General features: G+C 48.6%; 1 protein-coding gene across 3 annotated transcripts in view; it reads left to right on the top strand.

Annotated features, from left to right (window-relative positions):
• Positions 1-25,937, top strand: part of mdh1b (malate dehydrogenase 1B, NAD (soluble)) — a 72,101-nt gene that overhangs the window by 32,396 nt on the left and 13,768 nt on the right. For 2 of the 3 annotated variants that reach the window (XM_085985486.1, XM_085985484.1), the window contains exons 6-8: positions 86-227; positions 22,230-22,405; positions 24,651-24,790. In XM_085985486.1, the coding sequence (XP_085841612.1) occupies positions 86-227; positions 22,230-22,405; positions 24,651-24,790 (458 nt within the window). The remainder of the gene's footprint in view (positions 1-85; positions 228-22,229; positions 22,406-24,650; positions 24,791-25,937) is intronic. The other variant, XM_085985485.1, reaches the window with a different exon arrangement.

Raw genomic sequence — 25,937 nt, 5'->3', positions numbered from 1 at the left:
ATTGAATTAGAACAATTATTTGACGTGTGCTTTTGCTTGTTAGTGATATTATAAGTGATTTCCCTTTTTTCACCCCACTCTGTAGATGTGAAAAACGTGATTGTGTGGGGAAACATCGGCAGGACTACGTACATTGATCTGCATAGAGCGCGTGTCCATCAATACGAAAGCGCCATCTGGGGACCACCTGAGTTCTCACGTCCTGTACTGGAGGTGCTGCATGATAGGTACGGCGAAGGTTATTGGTGGAGAGTTAGTCTGGACATTATGCTGCACTGAAGCCTTTTCTGCTGCTCTGCTAGATAACAGTAGAAACAGCTGTTGCAACGGTTCTGACACTCAAGATTGTATAGTTAGGGTTACTGTATGTCATTCAGAAGAAATTTTTTCTGAAAAGAATACATTAAAAATAATGTAATAAATTAAATCTTAACAACCGCTTCCGTTTTCTCTCGGATACCAGGTGCTGGTAATGGAGGATGGCTGCACCAGAGCCACTGGGAGTGGAGGAGGTATGGGCTGGTACTTGGAGTGGGGATCCCCCATCGATACATGGCCGGCAGGGTGATCCGCACCCTTAAGGTTTATTTTTCATTCACGGGATGTGGGCGTCGCTGGCAAGGCCAGCATTTATTGCCCATTCCTAATTGCCCTTGAGTAGCTAGGCCATTTCAGAGGGCAGTTAAGAGTCAACCACATTGCTGTAGGTCTGGAGTCACATATAGGCCCAGACTGGGTAAGGATGGCAGATTTCCTTCCTTAAAGGACATTAGGATTACAGAGGATATACGGCACAGAAATAGGCCATTCGGCCCAACCAGTCCATGCCGGCGTTTATGCTCCACTCGAGCCTCTTCCCGTCTTTCCTCATCTAAATCTATCAGCATAACCCTCTATTCCCTTCTCCCTCATATGCTTGTCTAGCCTCCCCTTAAATGCATCTATACTTTTTGCTTCAACCACTCCTGTGGTAGCGAGTTCCACATTCTCACCACTCTTTGGGTAAAGAAACATACAAGAAACATAGAAGATAGGAGCAGGAGAAGGCCATTCGGCCCCTCGAGCCTGCTCCGCCATTTAATGAGATCATGGCTGATCATCCAAATTCAGTACCCTGTCCCTGCTTTCTCCCCATATCCCTTGATCCCTTTAGCCTTAAGAAATATATCTAACTTCTTCTTGAATATATTTAATGAATTGGCCTCAACTGCCTTTTGTGGTAGAGAATTCCACAGGTTCACCACTCTCTGGGTAAAGAAATTCCTCCTCATCTCTGTCCTAAATGGCTTACCCCTTATCTTTAGACTGTGACCCCTGGTTCTGGACTCCCCTGCCATCGGGAACACCCTTCCTGCATCTAGTCTGTCTAGTCCTGCTAGAATTTTATAAGTTTCAATGAGATCCCCTCTCATTCTTCTAAACTCCAGCAAATATAAGCCCAGTCGACCCAATCTCTCCTCATACGTCATTCCTGCCATCCCAGGTATCAGCCTGGTGAATCTTCGCTGCACTCCCTCCATGGCAAGAACATCCTTCCTCAGATAAGGTGACCAAAACTGCACACAATACTCAAGGGGGGAAAAATTCGGTATCGCCCCATTTGGGGCACCATTATCGGCCGAGCGCAAAGTTCAGCGCCAGGTGCTAATTATCGCCTCCGACAGCAAACTTGGCTTTTATCGCCCCTGGAGGTGATTGGAGCGCTAAATCAGGCGCTTCACACCTGTCTTAAGGCGCAAACGCCGAGGAGTGAGGCGCTACCTCAGAGTGCTGGCGAAGCAAGGAAGGGCAAATCAAAATAAACCTGCAAAGTGCTGCTCAGTACTCAAAGCTCCTTCACACAGCGTTGAATCGCACCAGAAGTCTCTCTCTCTCTCTCTCTCTGACTGCGTGGTGCAAAAATGTCACTGACAAAAAAAGGTAGGAAGCAGTCGCCTTTAAATAGCACTCCCCTAGACCCTTTCTGACAGCATAATGCTCCCCTCAACCTGTTGTTGCTAGCGGCAGGCGGTAAGGCGGGTCGCCACTAAATATCCGGTCCGGGGCGCTAACGGCCGTTGCGCACTTGAATGACGTCACAATCTGCCTGCGCAGTAGATCGTGGCAGAAGTGTTTAGCGCTGCCGCAAAATGTCTAGTTAATTTTGCGAGCGGCACAATCATCGCCGCGCCCGGCCTCCAGTTGCTTTGCGCCCCAATTGGCGCCCTCTTAAGGCACTAACGGGAGGCGCAAACAACTGAATTTTTCCCCCAAGGTGTGGTCTCACCTAAGCCCTGTACAACTGCAGCAAGGCATCCTTGCTCCTGTACTCGAATCCTCTCGCTGTGAAGGCCAGCATACCATTTGCCTTCTTAACCGCATGCTTACCTTCAGCGACTGGTGCACAAGGACACCCAGGTCTCGTTGCACTTCCCCTTCTCCCAATCTATTGCCGTTCAGATAATAATCTGCCTTCCTGTTTTTGCCGCCAAAGTGGATAACCTCTCTTTTATCCACATTATACTGCATCTGCCATGCATCTGCCCAATCACCCAACCTATCCAAATCATACTGGCGTATCTCGGCATCCTCCTCACAGCACACACGCCCACCCAGCTTTGTGTCGTCTGCAAACTTGGAGATATTACATCTAGTTCCCTCGTCTAGATCATTAATATATATTGTGAATAGCTGGGGTCCTAGCACCAATCCCTGCGGTACCCCACTAGTCACTGCCTGCCACTCGGAAAAAGACCCATTTATTCCAACTCTTTGCTTCCTGACTGTGGTGTATGTGCCTTTAAGAGCCCCTGTGTACTGTAATGCCGGTAATGGCCACTTGGGCTATATAAGCCTGTATAGTGTCTTGTATCTTCTGGTGCACCTCCAGACTTTGTTCAGTAAACACCTGTTAAACCAACTCCTGCATTCCGTGTCTCCATTAACACACGGATACAACAGTGGCGACGAATTGGAAACGGACTTACCTGCAATTCGACAGCACCTCAAGGAGATCGATTCCTCAGACGAAGGTCGAAGAAAAAAAAAAGAAAAAACTGTGGTTTCACCAGCTAGCCGGGCTGGTGGCAGGTACTGCAATAATCCTTCCTGGGCGGCGGGCTGGGGCTCGATCGGCTGGCTCTGCAGCGGGGCCGAGCAGCGAAGGCGGAGGCAAACAGAGACAGAGGGTGGAGCACTCGGGAGACGGCCAGCGCTGCAAAGCAGGTCAGAGGGAGGGAAAAGTCCCAGAGAGTCCGGCGGGAACGAGTCTCCAACTATTAAAAATATCTGTATAAATAAAAACCGCGGAGAACAGCGTTGGCGGCAGCGGCGGGAAAGCGCGGGAGGCGCCATTTTTTCTCGGCAGGGAAGAAAGGAAAGCACGGGAGGCGCCATTTTTTTTTCAGGATGCCTAAGACTGGCAATATTACTGCTTTCGATAGTGATGTAGAGGATTGGACCACATATGTGGAAAGAGTGGAGGTATATTGCACAGCGAATGAAACAGAGGATGATAAAAAGGCATCGGCACTTCTAAATCTAATGGGCGCAAGGACATACGGGCTGTTACAAAACTTAATCACTCCAGCCAAACCGATAGACAAGAATTTTAAGGAGATTGTTGATACCCTACAGGAGCACTTAAACCCAACACCGCTGCTGATAGCGGAACGATTCAAATTCTTCAGGAGGAATCAGCACAAGAATGAAAGTAACGCTGATTACCTCACCGAATTAAGGAAGCTGTCAAAGCACTGCCAATTCGGGGCAAGACTGGCAGATTCTCTTCGAGACAAATTCGTCTGCGGTCTCCTAAGTGAAGGAACACAGAAAAGGCTACTTTCTGAGAAAGATTTAACACTGGACAAGGCTTTCAGTGTGGCTGTATCATACGAAGCAGCAGCAAGAGGAGCTGCAGAGATACAACAAAAGCCACAGAACTTCGGCACCCATGAAATGACACAGGGTTTCGAGAGATGTTATCACTGCGGCAGATCCACCCATGACCAGAGGGACTGCTGGTTCAAGAACAAAGCATGCAGGCAATGTGGAAAGATGGGACACATTGCACGTGTATGCCGATCTGGAAACAAAAAATCCACTGACAGAAAAAAAATCAATAAGGAAAAGTACAGAAAGGTACAAATGATGACGGACAGTAGCTCCGAAGACCAGAAGAGCGATAGCGACTCCGGAAACAAGAGACTAAGCTGTCTCAAATTACATAATGTAATTGCCAAAGAAGATTACCAGACCATTTGGGTTACCCTCACGATAGCGGGGTCCCCAGTTAAAATGGAGCTAGATACAGGATCAGCTCTGACCGTCATAAGTCGACGGGATTACGAGCGGCTATTTCCGCATATACCTTTGAAAGACACATCCATTATCTTGAAAACATATACGGGGCAGAAAGTATACCCCAGAGGGAAAATAAGGGTGCCTGTTGTATACAACGGCAAGGAAATACAGAAGTTGTATTTATACGTTCTGCAAGATGGTGGTCCACCGCTGTTGGGACGTGAATGGATCAGGAAGATACGTTTAGACTGGCACTCCATTCAGGCACTGACGGTGACCAGTAAGAAAAAAAATGACGATGACGTCATACCTGAACGATTAAAAGACATCTTGGCCAACGCCAAAGAAGTGTTTCAACAGGAACTAGGAACCTTGAAAGGCGTCACCACCTCAATAAAAGTGGAAGATGCGGCAATTCCCAAGTTTTTTAAGGCAAGGCCGGTGCCATACGCAATTCGTCCAGCAGTCGAGGCAGAGCTGGAGAATTTGGAAAAGGCAGACGTGTTATCCAAGATAGATTGGAGCGAGTGGGCAACACCCATCGTCCCGGTCATGAAGAAAACGTTGAATAATGATAAATCTGAAGAACAGAGAAAAATTCGCATCTGTGGGGACTTCAAGGTGACTGTAAACCCGGTCCTTCACACGGTACAGTATCCTCTTCCGAGGATAGAAGATATTTTCGCCTCACTATCCGGAGGGAAACGTTTCACCAAAATTGACTTGGCACAGGCATATCTACAGATGGTGGTTGAGGAGGCCTCTAAAATGTATCTCACGATAAACACAGACAAAGGCCTGTACCAGTACAATCGACTGGTTTTCGGAATAGCATCAGCTCCAGCTATCTGGCAAAGAGCTATGGAACAAGTCCTGCAAGGGATTCCGGGGACTCAATGCTACCTAGACGACATCCTTGTAACAGGAGAAAATGACAACGAGCACCTTGCCAATTTGGAGCAGGTGCTCACTAGGCTGAGAGAACGGGGCCTACGAGCAAATCGCCCCAAGTGCGAATTTTTCCAGAAACAAATATCATATTGTGGCCACATAATTAACGAAGAAGGGTTGCATAAGTCACCTGAAAAAATTGAAGCGGTCATAAAAGCCCCAGCACCTGAAAATGTCTCACAATTAAGGTCGTTCCTGGGATTGATAAATTACTATCATAAATATTTACCGAACTTGTCAACTGTTCTGCACCCTCTTAACGAACTGCTACAAACGGGAGTAATTTGGAACTGGAGCGAAGACTGTAAACGTGCCTTCCATAAATGCAAAGGCTTGATCACGTCCAAGGAAGTTTTGGCTCATTACAACCCATCACTGCCAATCAGACTGGCGTGCGATGCATCCCCTTACGGCGTAGGAGCGGTATTATCGCATAGATTCCCTGATGGCTCAGAGCGGCCGATAGCTTTTGCGTCACGCTCATTGAACTCAGCTGAGCGTAACTATGCCCAGATCGACAGGGAAGCACTCAGCCTGGTATGGGGAGTGAAGAAATTCAACCATTACCTACACGGACAAAAATTTACCTTGTTGACTGACCATCAACCCCTCGTCTCCATATTCAACCCTAAAAAGGGCGTTTCCATTATGACAGCGCAAAGGCTACAGAGGTGGTCCCTTTTCCTAGGGGCACACCAATATGACATAGAATACAAAGGATCAAAACAGCATGGAAATGCTGATGGTTTATCGCGTCTACCGTTGCCAATGGTAGAAGAGGCACCTACAGTGGACCCAGTGGAGATGTTCCACTCAACCATAGTGGAATGCCTACCAGTAACAAATTCTACCATTGAAAAGGAAACGAGAAATGACCCGACTCTCTCACGAGTCTACGATTTAACGGTGAAGGGATGGCCAGCACATAGCGAACCACTGTTGCCAGCATTCTCGCAAAGAAGAGAACAGCTGTCAGTGTGCCGAGGAACCTTGATGTGTGGATCCAGAGTGGTGATTCCACCCAAACTCCAGGATAAAGTGCTAAAGGAGCTTCACGAGGGGCATCTGGGTGGAGTGAAAATGAAGAACCTAGCCAGAGCGTTTGTGTGGTGGCCAGGTATCGATGGAGACATCGAAGAAATGACCAAGGGCTGTCTAGGATGCCAGAAGGTCCAAAACGCCCCACCACAAGCCCCTCTACATCCATGGGAGTGCCCCTCATCTCCATGGCATAGGGTACACATCAACTTTGCTGGTCCATTTATGGACTCAATGTTCTTAATCGCGGTTGATGCACACTCCAAGTGGCCGGAGGTAATAAAGATGGCCTCCACCACCACGGAAAAAACCATCACAGTATTAAGGACCATATTTGCCAGGAATGGGCTGCCTGAACAGACCTGTTCTGATAATGGACTGCAATTTGTGTCCGAAGAATTCAGGAAGTTCTTAAAAAAACAATGGGGTTAAGCACTACACGTCCGCCCCATACCATCCTGCCACCAATGGATTGGCTGAAAGGTTTGTCCAGACCTTCAAGAAGGCCATAAAGGCCATGGGTAATGAAGACATAAATCTACAGCATAAGGTAGATAACTTCTTGTTTGCATACAGGAATGCAACACATGTGGTTACAAACCAAACTCCCGCCATGATGTTTTTCAATAGAAGACTAAGATGCCGGCTGGATTTGATCAAGCCAAACATCAGAAGGGACGTAGAGAACCGGCAATTTCAAGGCATGAATGAAAGGCCAACTAGAACCTTCCAGATAGGTCAACAAGTTTTGGCCCGGGACTACCGTACCGAGAAATGGCAGCCTGGAACTATTTGCACACGACTAGGACCGCTAATGTATACCGTGGACATTGGAGAAAGCATAATAAGGCGCCATGCTGACCAGATCATAGAGTCCTCCAAAAAGGGACAACCTACACCACAACTCTATGATGCGCTATCAATTACTCATAAAAGACGGAGAGTTAGGAGAGTAACTAAAGGCTTTTATTAGCAAAGAACAGAGCATGCCTCTCGTGGTTGACTGGGTTCCAAGAAGGCAGGGGGCTGCAGGTCAATCACCTTTATACCTGGGCCTGTGGGTGGAGCCAGCCGAGACATGTTGAGGCATGCATAGGTACAACAGTGTGCAACAACAACAACAACAGTGAATAACAATAACAGTGGTTTACCACATTCACCCCTTGTTTAAAATTGAGTCCGGCGGGGTGAAGTGTACTAAAGGTTCGTGTAAGTAAGTCTATCAGGTGGCCTTGTATGCCGTCCTGATCGTCCTGGTGGCGGCGGTGATGGTGCAGCATCCAACGTTGAATCTGGCGTCTCATTGAGTGGTTGGGTGGTCAATGACGGGTCCTGGGGCTGCGGCATGCCGTCTAGCGGGGTTGGGTTGTGGGTAGTGGTGGATGGCAATGGTAGTGTTTCAGGGGCACCCAATGGTGCGAGATCTCGTGTGGGGGCTGTGTCCTCCCGCCCGTCCGGGTGCGCTACGTAAGCGTACTGGGGGTTGGCGTGGGTAGTGGTGGGTGGCGAGGGAGGTGTTTCGGGAGCACCCGAAGGTGCGAGGTCTCGTATGGAGACTGTGTCCTCCCGCCCGTCCGGGTACACCACGTAAGCATACTGAGGGTTGGCATGGAGGAGGCTCACCCTCTCGACCAGGGGGTCCGTCTTATGGGACCTCACGTGCTTCCGCAGTAGGACGGGTCCTGGAGAAGTCAGCCATGTCGGTAACGAGATCCCCGATGTGGACTTCCTGGGGAAGGAGAACATTCTCTCGTGAGGGGTAGCATTGGTGGCTGTACAGAGCAGTGACCGAATGGAATGGAGCGCCGCAGGGAGGACTTCCTGCCAGCGAGAGGTCGGAAGGCCCTTAGATTTCAAGTTTAAGAGGACTGCCTTCCAGACCGTCGCATTCTCCCTTTCCACCTGGCCATTCCCCCGGGGGTAGTAGCTGGTGGTCCTGCTTGTAGCGATACCTCTCGAGAGCAGGTACTGCCGGAGTTCGTCGCTCATAAAGGATGAGCCCCTGTCGCTATGAATGTAGCTAGGGAAACCGAACAAGGCGAAGAGGTCATTCAGACATTTAATGACTGTGGTACTGGTCATGTCTGAGCAAGGGATGGCAAACAGGAAACGGGAGTATTCATCAATTATGTTGAGGAAGTACACATTGCGGTCGGAGGAGGGGAGGGGCCCTTTAAAATCGACGCTCAGCCGTTCAAAGAGGCGCGTGGCTTTGATCAGGCTTGCTCTGTCTGGCCTATAAAAATGCGGTTTGCACTCGGCACAGATTTGGCAGTTCCTGGTCTTGGTCCTGACCTCCTCGATGGAGTAGGGCAGGTTACGGGATTTGATGAAGTGAAAAAACCTGGTGACCCCCGGGTGGCAGAGGTCATTGTGGAGGGTCTTCAGTCTATCGACCTGCGCGTTGGCGCATGTACCATGTGATAGGGCATCTGGGGGCTCATTGAGTTTCCCGGGCCGGTACAAGATATCGTAATTGTAGGTGGAGAGTTCGATTCTCCACCTCAAGATCTTGTCGTTCTTGATTTTGCCCCTCTGCTTATTATTAAACATAAAAGCTATTGAACGCTGGTCAGTGAGCAGGGTAAATCGTTTTCCGGCCAGGTAATGCCTCCAATGTCGCACAGCTTCCACAATGGCCTGGGCCTCCTTTTCGACAGGAGTGTCGAATCTCGGGGCCCTGGAGGGTCCTTGAGAAAAAGGCGACGGGTCTCCCCGCCTGGTTAAGGGTTGCAGCTAGGGCAAAGTCGGATGCGTCGCTCTCCACTTGGAAAGGGATGGACTCATCCACTGCGTGCATTGTGGCCTTCGCGATATCTCCTTTTATGAGAGTGAAGGTTGCACAGGCCTCTGCTGTCAGGGGGAAGGAGGTGGACTTGATGAGGGGTCTGGCTTTGTCCGCATAGTTGGGCACCCACTGAGCATAGTACGAGAAAAACCCTAGGCATCTCTTCAGTGCTTTTTGGCAGTGGGGGAGGGGGAGCTCCATAAGGGGGCGCATCCTGTCGGGGTCGGGGCCGATGACTCCGTTCTCCACTACACAGCCAAGAATGGCAAGGCGCTTGGTACGAAACATACATTTGTCCTTGTTGTATGTTAGGTTCAGCCGCTGGGCCGTACGGAGGAATTTCTCTAGATTAACATCATGGTCCTGCTGGTCACGGCCGCAGATGGTGACGTTGTCTAGATAGGGGAAAGTGGCCTGGAGCGCGTTTTGGTCAACCATCCGGTCCATCTCCCGTTGGAAGACTGAAACCCCGTTGGTGACGCCGAAGGGAACTCTGAGGAAGTGGTAGAGACGACCGTCAGCTTCAAAAGCTGTGTACTGGCGGCCCTCAGCCCTGATGGGGAGCTGGTGGTATGCCGACTTCAGATCAATCGTCGAGAACACCCGGTATTGTGCTATCTGATTGACCATGTCAGATATGCGGGGGAGTGGGTATGCATCTAGCTGGGTGTAGCGATTGATCGTCTGGCTGTAGTCAATAACTAGGCGCTGTTTTTCGCCAGTCTTCACTACCACCACTTGTGCTCGCCATGGGCTGGTGCTACTTTCAATAATCCCTTCCTTCAGGAGTCTTGCTACCTCGGATTTAATGAAGCTCCTATCCCCGGCACTGTAACGCCTGCTTTTGGTAGCGATGGGCTTACAGTCGCGGGTGAGGTTAGCGAACAAGGAGCGGGGGGGGACTTTAAGGGTGGAGAGGCTGCAAATGGTGCGCGGCGGGCGATTTAAAAGCTGCTGGCTGCAGACTGTGAGTGGGGGGAGGGGTCCGTCGTACGCTAATGTGACACTCTTAAGGTGGCACTGAAAATCCAACCCCAGTAGAACGGCAGCGCAAAGATGGGGCAGGACCAGGAGTTTAAAATTTTTGTATTCTGTGCCCCTTACTGAAAGGGTCACTACACAGTAGCCACCGACGTCTGCTGACTGGACTTTGGAAGCCAAAGAGATCCGATGTCGCGTCGGCAGGACCGGGAGAGAGTAACTGCGCACCGTGTCGGGGTGGATAAAGCTTTCCGTGCTCCCGCTGTCAAAAAGGCAGGTAGTGGCGCGGCCGTTTACCGTAATGTCCATCATGGACCTGGACAGTTGATGAGGGAGAGATTGGTCCAGCGTCACGGAGGCCAGCGTATGGTCGAGCGAGTCGATGTGGTCGTCAGATGAGGCGGTGGTTGAGTCCGTGTCCCCCGTGATTGAAGTTGGAGACGTCCGAGATGGCGGACAAAATGGCGGCGCCCATGGTCCCGATCCCCACGCGGCTGGGGGAGCCCAAGATGGCGGACAAGATGGCTGCCCCCACGGTTCGCACGCGGCGCTGCTGGCGTTAGCGGTTTTACCTTTGCAGGCGCTGACATAGTGTCCTTTCTTCCCGCAGCCGGAGCAGGTAGCGTTTCTCGCCGGGCAGCGTGCTCTGGGGTGTTTTGCCTGGCCACAAAAATAACATTTCTGTGCCTTGGACATCGCAGCAGCAGTTGAAGGTGGCGGTCCCATGACCCAAGGTTGTGGCGTCCACGTTGCGGAGCGGTTAGGGGAGAAGGCGTCCATATTCCTGTGGGCCGCGTCGAGCGAGAGCGCGAGGGACACTGCCTTTCTCAGGTCCATTTCTCCCTTTTCCAACAGTCTCTGCCGGGAGTAGTCGGACCTTAGACCCGCAACGAAAGCATCTCGGATCAGTCCCTCCGTGTGTGCTGCGGCTGATACTTCTTTGCAATCGCAGTCTCGGCCGAGTATCCGTAGTGCCCGTAGAAAGGCCTCCACCGATTCCCCGGGCTGCTGTCTGCGGGATCTTAAGAGGTGCCTGGCATAGACCGTATTTACCGGGCGTGCGTATTGCCCTTTTAGCAGATCGATAGCCGCCGCGTAGGTCGTCGCGTCCTGGATTATTGTATAAACTTGGTGGCTCACCTTTGAGGCCAGGATTTCCAACTTGTTTTCGTCCAGGGTCACCGTTGAGGCTTGCAGGTAGGCCTCGAAGCAACGCAGTCAATGCGCGAATTTGGTAGCCGAACCCGCTTCTTGGGGGTCTAGGTCCAGGCATGTTGGTCTGAGGGCTCGCAGCAGCTCCTGCTGCTCAGCGTTTGGTGCAGCAGCCTGCTGCTCAGCGTTCGTCGACATTTTGTTTTTGCTAATAAAATTGATGCGCTATCAATTACTCATAAAAGACGGAGAGTTAGGAGAGTAACTAAAGGCTTTTATTAGCAAAGAACAGAGCATGCCTCTCGTGGTTGACTGGGTTCCAAGAAGGCAGGGGGCTGCAGGTCAATCACCTTTATACCTGGGCCTGTGGGTGGAGCCAGCCGAGACATGTTGAGGCATGCATAGGTACAACAGTGTGCAACAACAACAACAACAGTGAATAACAATAACAGTGGTTTGCCACACTCTATACGCCTAATGATGAAGCAGAGATACCCATAGTATCTACCTCCGATCCGGTGATACTGGAACCAGATGAACCCGACACTGGCATTCAAGCCGAATCGACCTTGCCAAAAGAACCTACTACACCACCGAAAACTACTACACCACCGAGGCGTTATCCGGACCGAGTCAGGAAGCCTCCAGAGAGACTGACTTATAATTGATTAACCGCAGCAAATGTGTAGATTATTGTTCTTGTAAACATGTTAATTAATGATTACTTAAAATGTTATGTACTGGTTGTCTAAAAGGGGAGGAATTGTGGTGTATGTGCCTTTAAGAGCCCCTGTGTACTGTAATGCAGGTAATGGCCACTTGGGCTATATAAGCCTGTATAGTGTCTTGTATCTTTTAGTGCACCTCCAGACTTTGTTCAGTAAACACCTGTTAAACCAACTCTTGCATTCCGTGTCTCCATTAACACACGGATACAACACTGACTGCCAACCAGTTCTCTATCGAAGTCAGTACCATACCCCCAATCCCATGTGCTTTAACTTTACACGCTAATCTCTTATGCGGGACCTTATCGAAAACCTTCTGAAAGTCCAAATACACCACATCCACTGGTTCTCCCTTATCTATTCTACCAGTTACATCCTCAAAAAATTCCAGTCGATTAGTCAAGCACGATTTACCTTTTGTAAATCCATGTTGACTTTGTCCGATCCTGTCACTGTTTTCCAAGTGCTCTGCTATTACATCTTTTATAATGGACTCTAGCATTTTCCCCACTACCGATGTCAGGCTTACTGGTCTATAATTCCCCGTTTTCTCTCTACCACCTTTTTTAAATAGTGGGGTTACATTAGCTACCCTCCAATCCATGGGAACTGTGCCAGAGTCTATAGAATTTTGGAAGATGACCAGCAATGCATCTACTATTTCTAGGGCCACTTCCTTAAGTACCCTAGGATGTAGATTATCAGGCCCTGGGGATTTATCAGCCTTCAATCCCATCAATTTCCCTAACACCATTTCCCTACAAATACTGATTTCATTCAGTTCCTCCCTCTCATTAGACCCTGTGTACGCGACATCTCTGGGAGGTTATTTGTGACCTCCTTTGTGAAGATAGAACCAAAGTATGTATTTAATTGGTCTGCCATTTCTTTGTTCCCCATTAAAAAATTCCCCTGATTCTGACTGCAAGGGACCTACGCTTGACTTCACCAATCTTTTTCTCTTCACATATCTATAGAAGCTTTTACAGTCAGTTTTTATGTTCCCTGCAAGCTTACTCTCATACTCTATTTCCCCCCTCTTAATTAATCCTTTTGTCCTCCTTTGCTGAATCCTAAACTGCTCCCAATCCTCAGCTTTGCTGCTTTTTCTGGCCAATTTATATGTCCTCTCCTTGGTTTCTTCTGAATTCCCTATTGGATTTCTTGGTGACTATCTTATACTGATGGCCTCTAATTATGCTCTTCCCCACAAGTGGAAACATTCTCTCTGTATCCACTCTATCAAAACCTTTCATAGAAACATAGAAGATAGGAGCAGGAGTAGGCCATTCGGCCCTTCGAGCCTGCTCCGCCATTCAACAAGATCATGGCTGATCATCCAAACCCTAGCACCCGGTCCCTACACCGACAGCCATCCCACCCAAGCCCTATCTCTGTAACCCCGTAACCCCACGTATTTAATCCCCCCCTAACACTAAGGGCCAATTTTTTTTATCATGGCCAATCAACCTAACCCGCACATCTTTGGACTGTGGGAGGAAACCGGGGCACCCAGAGGAAACCCACGCAAACACGGGGAGAATGTGTAAATTCCACACAGACAGTCACCCGAGGCCGGATTTGAACCCGGGTCCCTGGCGCTGTGAGACAACAGTGCTAACCACTATGCCACCATAATTTTAAAGACCTCTATTAGGTCACCCTTTTTTCAAGAGAAAAGAGACCCAGCCTGTTCATCCTTTCCTGATATGTATACCCTCGCATGTCTGGTATCATCATTGTAAATCTTCATTGCACCCTCTCCAGTGCCTCTATATCCTTTTTATAATATGGCGACCAGAACTGTACACAGTACTCTAAATATAGTCTAACCAAGGTTCGATACAGGTTTAGCATAACTTCCCTACTTTTCAATTCTATACCTCTAGAAATAAACCCTAGTGCTTGGTTTGCTTTTTTAATGGCCTTGCTAACCTGTGTCGCAACTTTTAGTGATTTGTGTATTTGTACTCTGAGATCCCTTTGTTCCTCTACCCCACCTAGACTCGCACCTGCCAAGTAATAAGTGACTTCCCTATTCTTCCTACCAAACTGTAATACCTCACATGTATCTGTGTTGAACTTCATTAGTGAACCAGATGTTTTTTTTTACGATAATTCCGTAGATACATGGTCATCATTACTGATACTAGCTTTTTATTCCAGATTTATTTAATTAAATTTAAATTCCCCAGCTGCTGTGGTGGGTTTTGAACTCTTGTCGCTGGATCATTCGTTCAGGCCTCTGGATTACTAGTCCAGTGTCATTACCACGCTGCTACTGTTCCTGGGTCTACCCACCTTTCTCCATCGCATTCCTGGGTCACAGCAATCCTCTCTGCTTTGTCAGGTTTTCCAAGCTTCCCTCCCTCTCTGCTATTCTGCTGTAACCATTTACACCTCATCTGGACCCATCGTTTGTTTTTTTACTTGTCCCATTCTCACCTTTTGCTTTGCACCATTATCCCTTTTGTCATTTAATCTCTCCTACCCTACACTCTCTCACAGACTTTCTCCTTTGTTCTTTTCCTGCCCCCTTTTCTCTTGTTCTGTATTTGTTTTTAGAAGAGCATGCCAGGAGCAGCACCAGGCGTACCTAAAAATGAGGTGCCAACCTGGGGAAGCTGCAACACAGGACTACATGCATGCTAAACAGAGGATGCAGCATGCTATAGACTAGGCTAAGTGATACCAAAACCAACGGATCAGATCAAAGCTCTGTAGTCCTGCCACATCCAGCCGTGAATGGTGGTGGACAATTAAACAACTTAATGGGAGGAGGAGGCACTACTAGATACATAGATACATAGATACATGGAAGATAGGAGCAGGAGTAGGCCATTCGGCCCTTCGAGCCTGCTCTGCCATTCAATGAGATCATGGCTGATCATCCAAATTCAGTACCCGATCCCTGCCTTCTCCCCATATCCCTTGATCCCTTTAGTCTTAAGAAATATATCCAACTCTTTCTTGAATATACTTAATGAACTGGCCTCCACCGCCCTCTGTGGCAGAGAATTCCACAGGTTCACCACTCTCTGGGTGAAGAAATTCCTCCTCATTTCAGTCCTAAATGGCTTACCCCTTATCCTTAGACTATGACCCCTGGTTCTGGACACCCCGGCCATCAGAAACATCCTTCCTGCATCTAGTCTGTCCAGGCCTGACAGAATTTTATAGGTTTCGATGAGATCCCCTCTCAATCTTCTAAACTCCAGTGAGTATAAGCCCAATCGACACAATCTCTCCTCATACGTCATTCCTGCCATCCCAGGTATCAGCCTGGTGAATCTTCGCTGCACTCCTTCCATGGCAAGAACGTCCTTCCTCAGGTAAGGCGACCAAAACTGCACACAATACTCAAGGTGCGGTCTCACCAAGGCCCTGTACAACTGCAGCAAGACATCCTTGTTCTTGTACTCGAACCCTCTTGCTACGAAGGCCAACATACCATTTGCCTTCTTAACCGCCTGCTGCACGCTTACCTTCAGCGACTGGTGTACAAGAACACCCAGGTCTCTTTGCACTTCCCCTTCTCCCAATCTATTACCATTCAAATAATAATCTGCCTTCCTGTTTTTGCCACCAAAGTGGATAACCTCACATTTATCCACATTATAGTGCATTTGCCATGTTTCTGCCCAATCACCCAACCTGTCCAAATCATGCTGGAGTTTCACGACATCCTCCTCACAGCATATCCTCCCCCCCAGCTTTGTGTCATCTGCAAATTTGGAGATATTACATCCAATTCCTTCGTCCAGATCATTAATATATATTGTGAACAGCTGGGGCCCTAGGACCGATCCTTGCGGTACCCCACTAGTCACTGCCTGCCACTCAGAAAATGACCCGTTTATTCCAACTCTTTGCTTTCTGTCCGCCAACCAGTTCTCTATCCAAGTCAATACCTTGCCCCCAATCCCATGTGCCTTAATTTTGCACGCTAATCTCTTATGCGGGACCTTATCGAAAGTCTTCTGAAAGTCCAAATACACCACATCCACTGGTTCTCCCTTATCTATTTTACCAGTTACATCCTCAAAAAATTCCAGTAGATTAGTCAAGCATGATTTACCTTTTGTAAATCCATGTTGACTTTGTCCGATCCAGTCACTGCTTTCCAAGTGCTCTGCTATTACATCTTTTATAATGGACTCTAGCATTTTCCCCACTACCGATGTCAAGCTTACCGGTCTATAATTCCCCGCCTTTTCTCTACCACCTTTTTTGAATAGTGGGGTAACATTAGCTACCCGCCAATCCATGGGTACCGTTCCAGAGTCTATCGAGTTCTGGAAGATGACCAGCAATGCATCTACTATTTCTAGGGCCACTTCCTTAAGTACCCAAAATGTAGATTATCAGGCTCTGGGGATTTATCGGACTTCAGTCCCATCAATTTTCCTAACACCATTTCCCATCCCCACCATCACAGAAGACAGTCTTCAGCCAATTCAATTCACTCTACATCCCCATCCTCAATCATGGCGCAGCCCAGCACGCTAGTGCAAAAGACAAGGCTGAAGCATTTGTAACCATCTTCAGCCAGAAGTGCCGAGTGGATGATCCATCTTGGCTTCCTCCTGAGGTCCCCACCATCACAGAAGACAGTCTTCAGCCAATTCAATTCACTCTACATGATATCAAGAAATGGCTGAGCGCACTGGATACAGCAAAGGCTATGGGCCCCGACAACATCCGGACTGTCGTGCTGAAGACTGGTGCTCCAGAACTAGATGCGCCTCTAGCCAAGCTGTTCCAGTACAGCTGCAACACTGGCATCTACCCGACAATGTGGAAAACTGCCCAGGTATGTCCTGTCCACAAAAAGCAGGACAAATCCAATCCGACTAATTACCATCCCATCAGTCTACTTTCAATCATCAGCAAAATGATGGAAGATATCGTCGACATTGCTATCAAGCGGCACTTACTCACAAATAATCTACTCACCAACGCTCAGTTTGGGTTCCGCCAGGACCACTCTGCTCCAAACCTCATAACAGCCTTGGTCCAAACATGAATTCCAGAGGTGAGGTGAGAATGACTGCCCTTGACATCAAGGCAGTATTTGACCAAGTGTGGCATCAAGAAGCCCTAGTAAAATTGAAGTCAATGGGAATCGGGAAAAACTCATACCGAGCACAAAGGGAGATGGTTGTGGTTGTTGGCGGCCAATCAGCCAAGCCCCAGGACATCGCGGCAGGAATTCCTCAGGGCAGTGTCCGAGGCACAGCCATCTTCAGCTGCTTCATCAATGACCTTCCCTCCATCATAAAGTCATAGTGGAGATGTTCGCTGATGATTGCCCAGTGTTCAGTTCCATTTGCAACTTCTAAGATAATGAAGCAGCCTGTGCCCACATGCAGCAAGACCTGGACAACATTCAGTCTTGCCAGGCAATGACTATCTTCAACAAGAGCGCGTTGAACCACCGCCCCTTGACATTCAATGACATTACCATCGCTGAGTCCCCCACCATCAACATCTTGGGGGTCACCATTAATCGGAAACTTAACTGGACCAGCCACATAAATACTGTGGCTACAAAAGCAGGTCAGGGGCAAGGTATTCTGTGGCGCGTGTCTCACCTCTTGTCTACCCAAAGCCATTCAACCATCTGCAAGGCACAAGTCAGGAGCATGGTGGAATACTCTCCACGCCACTTGCCTGGATGAGTGCAGCTCCAACAACGCTCAAGAAGCTCAACACCGTCCAGGACAAAGCACTGTTTCTTCAGTTTGAATGGCTCTGTAGAACTTTCTGCAACTCCAGCAGCTTTCTAAACATTTTTCAAGGTCCTAAGGTAACAGGGAGTGTTCGGGTAAGTGGCGAAGGCATTCATCCTTATTTAAAGGCTTCTGCTCACAACACTTGCTCACAGACATGGGGGCTGTACTGGCAGTCCCCCTCGCGCTCGAGTGTCTTAGGGAGAGGAAGCGAAGGCAGCAAAGAAGAGGAGAAGCTCAGTGCAGAGGGAAGAGGAGGAGGGCCAGGAGGCCTCTCATCAGGAGGCCTTACCCACCTAGGGTCTTCAGAGAACAATTCTCTTATATCCATTTAAGTGAGGAGCTGTGTATTAGGAGGCTCTGCTTCACCAAGGAGATGGTCACATGAACTCTGCCACCTCCTGCAACCAGACCTGCAGTCTGAGAGCAGGGTGACCACAGATCTCCCAGTGGCCCTCAAGGTCAATTCCCAGCGGATCCTTCCAGTCTGCAGCAAGAGACATAGCTAACATCTCCCAGTTCGCTGTCCATTGCTGCATGCGGGAGGTCACTGAGGCTACACCAGGAGAAGGGACTACATTTTCTTCTCTCTGAGCAGAGAGAAGCAGGAGGAGCGCGCATGTGGCTTTGCCAAGATAACGGGCTTCCCCATGGTGCAGAGCGCCATCAACTGCACACACATGGCTTTGTGAGCACTGTATACCAATCCTGAGATCTTCTATAACCGCAAAGGTTACCACTCACTTAATGTGCAGTTGTTGTGTGACAACACCCAGCGCTTCCTGATGGTCAATGCCCGCTATCCTGGCAGCAGTCATGATGCCTTCATCCTGCGTCAGTCCGGGGTGCCAGCAATCTTTCAGCCATCACATCAAACCCGAGGGTGGCTGCTTGGAGACAAGGGCTATTCGCTCTGGCTGATGACTCCCCTCCGCAACCCCAACACTCCTGCCCAGCACTCATACAATGAGAGCCATGCTGCCACCAGGAACATCATCAAGTAGATCATCGGGCTACTAAAGCAACGGTTCCGTTGCCTTCACCACTTGGGAGGAGCCCTCCAGTATTTGGCGGAGTGGGTGTCCCATTTCGTGGTGGTCTCCTGCATGCTTCACAACTTGGCCATCATGAGGGCACAGCCCTTGCTAGCAGGGATTGCGGGACCACGTCAGGAAGAGGACGAGGAGGAGGAAGAGGAAAAGGAAGAGAAGGAGGACGATGAGGTGGAGGATGAAGGGAGGAGGCAGGCAGCAAATCCCCCTTCAGCACGGGTTGTCCGTGAATACCTCATCATACTCCAATTCCAGTGAATGAATCCCCAAATCCCCGCTGCTCAACACATCACCATCAACCACATCCCCATCATACTATCCCTGTCTCACGGAATGTCACAGCATCCTCCTGGGCGCAAAACTGAAATGAGAGCCACCTCACAAAAAAATTACAAACAAAATTATTAAATTCATCAAGAATCAATTCACACATACTATATCAACTAATCACCCTTGTGCAATCCCTTAGTGCTTGTCGTTCGGGTGCCCTTTCCCACTCTAATGCTCTGACAAAGTGCTCCCCCAATGGCTGCAGCATAGCTGGTGGAAGGCTGCTGAGTTTCCATGGGGGAGACTTCAGATGGCCTTGCAGGACGACCTCGACCAGCTCTGGCCCTAGAAGCCCCGGCTGTAGACTGCACCACCTCGACATGGGTGGAGGCAGTCCTGGCTGGCTGGCTGACTGGCTGACAGGCAGCAGGGAGGGCAAGGGCGGAGTGGCAGTGGTGGGAGTAGGAATGCTGTCATCCTGAGAGAGGACAGCAGGGTCCTGCTCTTCTGACCCACTAACACTCCCCCAGGGCGGCGCCTCAGCATGCCTAGGTGGAGGACAGACTGCTGGCCTGCTGCAACACCCTGCAAGCCCCGTTCAACAGTGGTAAACGCAGCCATGATGGCAGCAGTCTGAGCTTGGGTGGCAGCAAGCTGACACTGCATGAGAACAGCGGTCTGCGCTTCCGCTGCAGCACTAAGACGTTGGGTCGCTTCTGCCTGTGCTGCAATGGCAGTCGCTATATCACCCATCGGACGCAGGATCATGCCTGGGTTGACACAGTCTCTCCAGGAGTTTGCCATCATTTCCAGCCTGAAAATCATGGGCTCCAAGCTCTGCGCAAAGCCCCGGCCAATGTTGGAGGCACTCCTCCACGCTCCTGACATTGCCAAGAGGCTCTCTGGCAGGCTTGCCATTGCACCTAGCAATGCGGTGTGCATGCCCATCACCCTTCTTCTGAAGGCTGCCCATCGAGGTCCCCATCTGAGTCGTGTGCAGCAGAACCCGCGCGGGAACTCATCCTCTGGGGAGTTGGCCCCCGAGCTACCCTTGCTGCAGCCCACTTGTGCTCGGTGCCTCACCCTGTGCACTTCCTGCCTCTACACTACCCTCTAAATTACGCACAGTGCCAGTTTCTGAGCTGGTGTCTGCGAGTAACAGATGCAGTGACGCACCCCCTCTCTTCTCCCCCCTCGCTCTCCTCCATCGCCTCGGGGACAGGCTGTGCTGCTGCTTGTTCTTGGTTATCTGAAAGTAGAAAGACACGAGTTGGGTTATAGTGAGCGGAGGTCGGGGGGGAAGTAAGACATGCATGCATACAGCATCAGCAGCTTGTAAGTGAGAAGAGATTGTGTGAGGAGGGGGAAGTGGGATGTGAGGAGAAGGATTAGGAATGAGCATACCGTTGTTGTCCCCAAGGACTTCGTCAACCTCGCCCGTTGCCATGGCCTCCATGACTTCCCGTCCAATGATGTCGAACACTCGCTCCTCCAGTTGGCTCAGGGCCCGTATGACAGTTTGCCCCCCGTCTGTCTGCCACTGCTCCCGGCGATTATGTGCGGCCTTGGCCTGCAAGAGAAAGGGAAGTGTGTGAGTGAGTGTGGTGCACTGTGTTTGGGTTATATGTCTGCCATAGTTGAATAGCTGTCAGTGTGTGCAAGCTGTGAGATGTGGGTGTGAGTGTTGCAGCAATGGTAAGGTTGTGAGAGTGAAGTGAAGCTATGATTCTGAGGTCTGAGTGGTGATAGGTAGAGATTATTGGTAGGTGAGTGTTGGGGGTGTGGTGCATTGAGCAGTGTGTGAGGCTTGTGGTGCAGATGGCGCGATATGGTATTTGCTGAAGCCTTCACTCACCTTGACCTGCTGTGTGTGGTCATTAAACTTCTTGCGACATTGGATGGACGACCTGGGGACCACACTGGTGGCTGTCACATAATTGGATATCTCCCGTCACAGCCTTCTGAACATATGGGCCGATGACTTCCTGCCGGCTTGCGGGAAGAGGACAGCCCACCTCCTCTCCACGGCTATCACCAGTGCCTCCAGAGCGGTGTCTGAGAATCCATCTCTCCCTGTGCTGAGGCTGAGCCATCGCTTTGTAGTTGGTTCTGCTTCCAAGTGGAGTTCCAAGTGGAATGACAATGAGGTGCTGTTGCATCAACACACCTCCCCTTTAAGTAGTGGATAAAGCCTAGGCCAAACATGACTGGGAATTAGACTGTACCCGATATTGGCGCACCTGTTGAGTGGTAAGCCAATGAGCAGCAGTTTTAGCGCTGAGATCAGCACTATAAAGAGGACTGAGCACAAATTTGCATGCTACCTAGACCAGTTTGACCCGGCGCAGCTTAATGATGCTGGGCCATGACACCGCCCGTTTTTGGGCCATATCCAATTTCTTGGCCTATGTTTTTAACTTGAATATGTCATGCCAACTATAGACTTTAATTCAAGTCACACCTCTGTTTGACTATCTCCATTGGTTCATTGTCAACCATGGTATTGATTTTGAAATCCTCCTTTCTAGTCTACAAATCCACCCATGGTTTCTAAAACCATCTCCAGCTCTACATCCCAGTCTGCACCCTCTGTGCATCCCAAATCCTTCCACTTTACCATCAGAACCTTCACCCCTAATTTAGAAATCACCTCCAATGCTGCTTCACCTTGCTACACCCTTTCCCACCAACAAAAGCCTCCACCAAAATATATCTTTTCAAACACAACTTTAGGATGAGTGACTTCAGTTATGTGGAGAGGCTAGAGCAGCTGGGATTGTTCTCCTTAGAGCAGAGAAGGTTAAGGGAAGATTTAATTGAGGTATTCAAATTCATGAAGAGTTTTGACAGAGTAGATAGAGCGAAACTGTTTCCACTGGCAGGCAGGTCGGTAACCGGTTTAAGATAACTGGCAAAAGAACTGTGGGGGCGGGGCGGGGCGGGGGGATGAGGAGAATTTATTTTACGCAGCAAGTTGTCATGATCTGGAATGCACTTGATGTGCTGTATGAGTGTACGATTTAGTAACCTCCCCAGTCTCTCGCTTGGTGTCTGCCACGCCTGCCCCATACGAAGCACTTTGGGCCATTTGTCATATTAAAGGTGCTATAAAATTGTATGTTGTTACATGAGAGTTATCCAGTCAGCCTCACTTGTTAGAGATAATTATCAAGAAACAACAGCTAGCCATGGCATATAGCTTTTCACTAGGTATTATGTGTCATTCAGTATGTTTGCCTCAACCTCTTGTTCACAGTAAGTGGGTTGAGACAGAGTTCCTGGAAGCAGTACATTCCCACCGATCAACAATTCAAGCAGCGGTGAAACACAGGCTGGGTATTTCCCTGGCCGCTGCAATAATCAACGTCTTGCGTTGCTGGTACTTTGATTCACCACCGGGGGAGATTATGTCTCTTGGAGTCATCAGTCAAGGTGAGCCATCTCCTTTTTATAAACTATCTTTTCTTCCTCCAATTTTCTCCCCTCTTCTCTGCAGTGGCTAACTCATGCAGGGAGGAGTACGGATCCACAGGCAAAGGGTCCTTCATCCAAGTGGCCATTTTACCAGTACAAGCCCAGGTATTTGCAAAAGACATCACAGTTTAGCCCGGCCCTGTCCTTACTTAACATCCACACTTGCCAGCAGGAGTTACAGGAAGGAGTAGGAGACCTGGTTGATTTCTCTGCTGCCTAATCCAGCAGAGCTGAGGCCAATGTAGCATCCCTTACAGATACCAGAAAAAGCAGCCAAGATCAGGGAATGCATTGCATGAGCCAAGCTGCGAGCAGGCAGCGTACTTTCCAACCACACATCTGGAGTGCCAAACCACTTCTATTAACCAGCGATAGTTGACAGTTCAGTGGAACTAGATGAAAAGGATTAGCCCCGATCAGACCGTCTTATGATAACATTCTCCCTATTCTCAAGCCTCACTGTGTTATTCCCAAGGCCACTATTACCTGCATGTTACTCACTCATAAGAAATACAAACAAAATTTAAATCAGCAGCTTGAATTTCATTATATCCAAAGCATTATATATAGTAACGTCTTTATGCAGAGTGGTTAGAATGTGGAACTCGTTACCACATGGAGTAGTTGAGGAAAATAGCATAGATACATTTAAAGGGAAGCTAGGTAAACACATGAAGGAGAAAGGGATAGAAGGATATGCTGATAGATGAAGAGGGGTGGGAGGAGGCTCGTGTGGAGCATAAACACCAGCATAGACCAGTTGGGCCGAATGGCCTGTTCCTGTGCTGAAAATTCTATGCAATATTAGCATCAATCATATAAGTCTGCATTGCCAGCAGGGAGCATCACCCACTTTCAGAGCGAATCAGAAGTTCAGATATGCACTGCCCATGGTTTTCTGACCACTGCTTGAATTTCCAATCTGTGCTGCTCCTGAGCAATGCTCCCACTCATAAAATTATATCTGAAATTCTTGTAAATTATTTTCTTCCTGTAGTGTCTCAGTTGCACGACTTAGTTAGTGGCGGCAGATGCATGAGAGCAACATGGAGGAACTGTGATTTTTTTGCTTGCTTCCTTCATACCTTCCCACAACTGTAACTTCCTGCTCAATTACAACCACCCCTACACCCCGTCTCCGCCCCACCCCCAGCACACTTTATTCTGTTGGGGTAATGTTGGTGCTTCCCTATGACATGAGTGAGAGCAAGATCTCAACATATGGAAAAAGTATGGGCATCAGCCTGTGTCCGGCCACCAGTGCATTGGATCTCCAGTACATTGCTGTTTAATATTGCCTGTGAATGTGGGCACCACATGGGGCAGGCACTATGCCTGACTCTGTGCACAGATTCATCTTCATTGCAAACCCAAAGTGAAAGATCAATGCCTATAGAGCAGGACACCAAAGTTGAAAGGAATAAAGAGTGCACTGACATAATCAAAGTGGGGGGAAAGGATGAAAATGCAAGTCCGCACAGGATGCAATTGTGATCAATATTGCATGCACTACTGGATACAACAGTGAGATGCTATTAATTGTAAAATATGCAGTGAGATGAACAATCTTTTTATGTTTATCATTATCTAACTGGAATTCGCTCTCCAGTCTGGGAGTTTAATTTCATCTGGTAGTGCACTGTATAAAATGTTTGCATAAGATCCACTTTGTGTACTATTTTAATGCAGCCATTAACCCTAAGTTAATGTTTTAAGTGCGTTAAAACAGAATCCATCATTTGAAGAGAAGCTAAACTCTCAGGTAGATGTAAAAGATCCCTCGGCGCTATTTCGAAGAAGAGCAGGAAAGTTCTTCCGGTGTCCTGGCCAATATTTATCCCTCAACCAACATCATTAAAACCGGTTACCTGATCATTTGTCTCAGTGTTGTTTGTGGGACCTTGCTGTGCACAAATCAGCTGTCGTGTTTCCTACATTACAACAGCGACTACACATTAAAAAGTACTTCATTGGCTGTAAAGCACTTTGGGAAGTCCTAAGGTCATGAAAGGTGCTACATAAATACAAGTCTTTCTTTCTTACATAAGTGTGTTAAACAGTGCACTATGAGAGGAAATTAACCCCCCCCCTCCCCACATCCTCCTGGATTACTGAAATTCTATATGTGCACCATGTTCAGTTGTTACAAGGCATACACTGAAATATTTCATGAGATGTGGATTCATTTGACCCCCTGTGCCAGGTGATTTCGGTATTCCATCGGATATCGTCTTCTCCGTGCCAGTTCGATTCTGTAATGGAAAGTATGTGATCCAGTCAGAGATTGAGATGAGTAAGGAGACGAAAAATAAACTGAAGTACATTGCTCAAGAACTGAAGTTGGTAAGTTCTCAATAGCAATAAAAATTATTTTGACCCGGCCTGACAGAATACTCTTATCTTACACGGACCTAATGAAGGGGAACTTTAGCACAATTGAGGGTAAAAAAAAATCTCACAACCAGTCTGGTGCCTCTACCCTTGATTCTACAGTCAAACTAAACACAAACATAGAAACATAGAAGATAGGAGCAGGAGTAGGCCATTCGGCCCCTTGAGCCTGTTCCGCCATGTAATGAGATCATGGCTGATCATCCAAATTCAGTACTCTGTCCCTGCTTTCTCCCCACATCCCTTGATCCCTTTAGCCTTAAGAAATATATCTAACTCCTTCTTGAATATATTTAATGAATTGGCCTCAACTGCCTTCTGTGGTAGAGAATTCCACAGGTTCATCACTGTCTGGGTGAAGAAATTCCTCCTCATCTCAGTCCTAAATGGCTTATCCCTTATCCTTAGACTGTGACCCCTGGTTCTGGACTCCCCCCGCCATCAGGAACATCCTTCCTGCATCTAATCTGTCTAGTCCTGTTAGAATTTTATAAGCTTCAATGAGATCCCTTCTCATTCTTCTAAACTCTAGTGAATACAAGCCCAATCGACCCAATCTCTCTTCATACGTCATTCCTGCCATCCCAGGTATCAGTCTGGTGAATCTTCGCTGCACTTCCTCCATGGCAAGAACATCCTTCCTCAGATAAGGCGACCAAAACTGCACACAATACTCAAGGTGTGGTCTCACCAAGGCCCTGTACAACTGTAGCAAGACATCCTTGCTCCTGTACTCGAATCCTCTCGCTATGAAGGCCAACATATCATTTGCCTTCTTAACCGCCTGCTGCACCTGCATGCTTACCTTCAGCAACTGGTGCACAAGGACACCCAGGTCTCGTTGCACTTCCCCTTCTCCCAATCTATTGCCGTTCAAATAATAATCTGCCTTCCTCTTTTTGCCACCAAAGTGGATAACCTCGCATTTATCCACATTATACTGCATCTGCCATGCATCTGCCCAATCACCCAACCTGTCCAAATCATACTGGAGTTTCTCTGCATCCTCCTCACAGCACACACGCCCACCCAGCTTTATGTCATCTGCAAACTTGGAGATATTACATCTAGTTCCCTCGTCTAGAACATTTATATAGCT

This window comes from Somniosus microcephalus, chromosome 4 (genome assembly GCF_052327205.1).
Source record: "Somniosus microcephalus isolate GS21.2 chromosome 4, FLI_Smic_1.0, whole genome shotgun sequence".
Classification (NCBI taxonomy): Eukaryota; Metazoa; Chordata; class Chondrichthyes; order Squaliformes; family Somniosidae; genus Somniosus; species Somniosus microcephalus.
The sequence above is the reverse complement of the archived record's forward strand: the minus strand, read 5'-3'. Positions and strand labels throughout refer to the sequence as shown.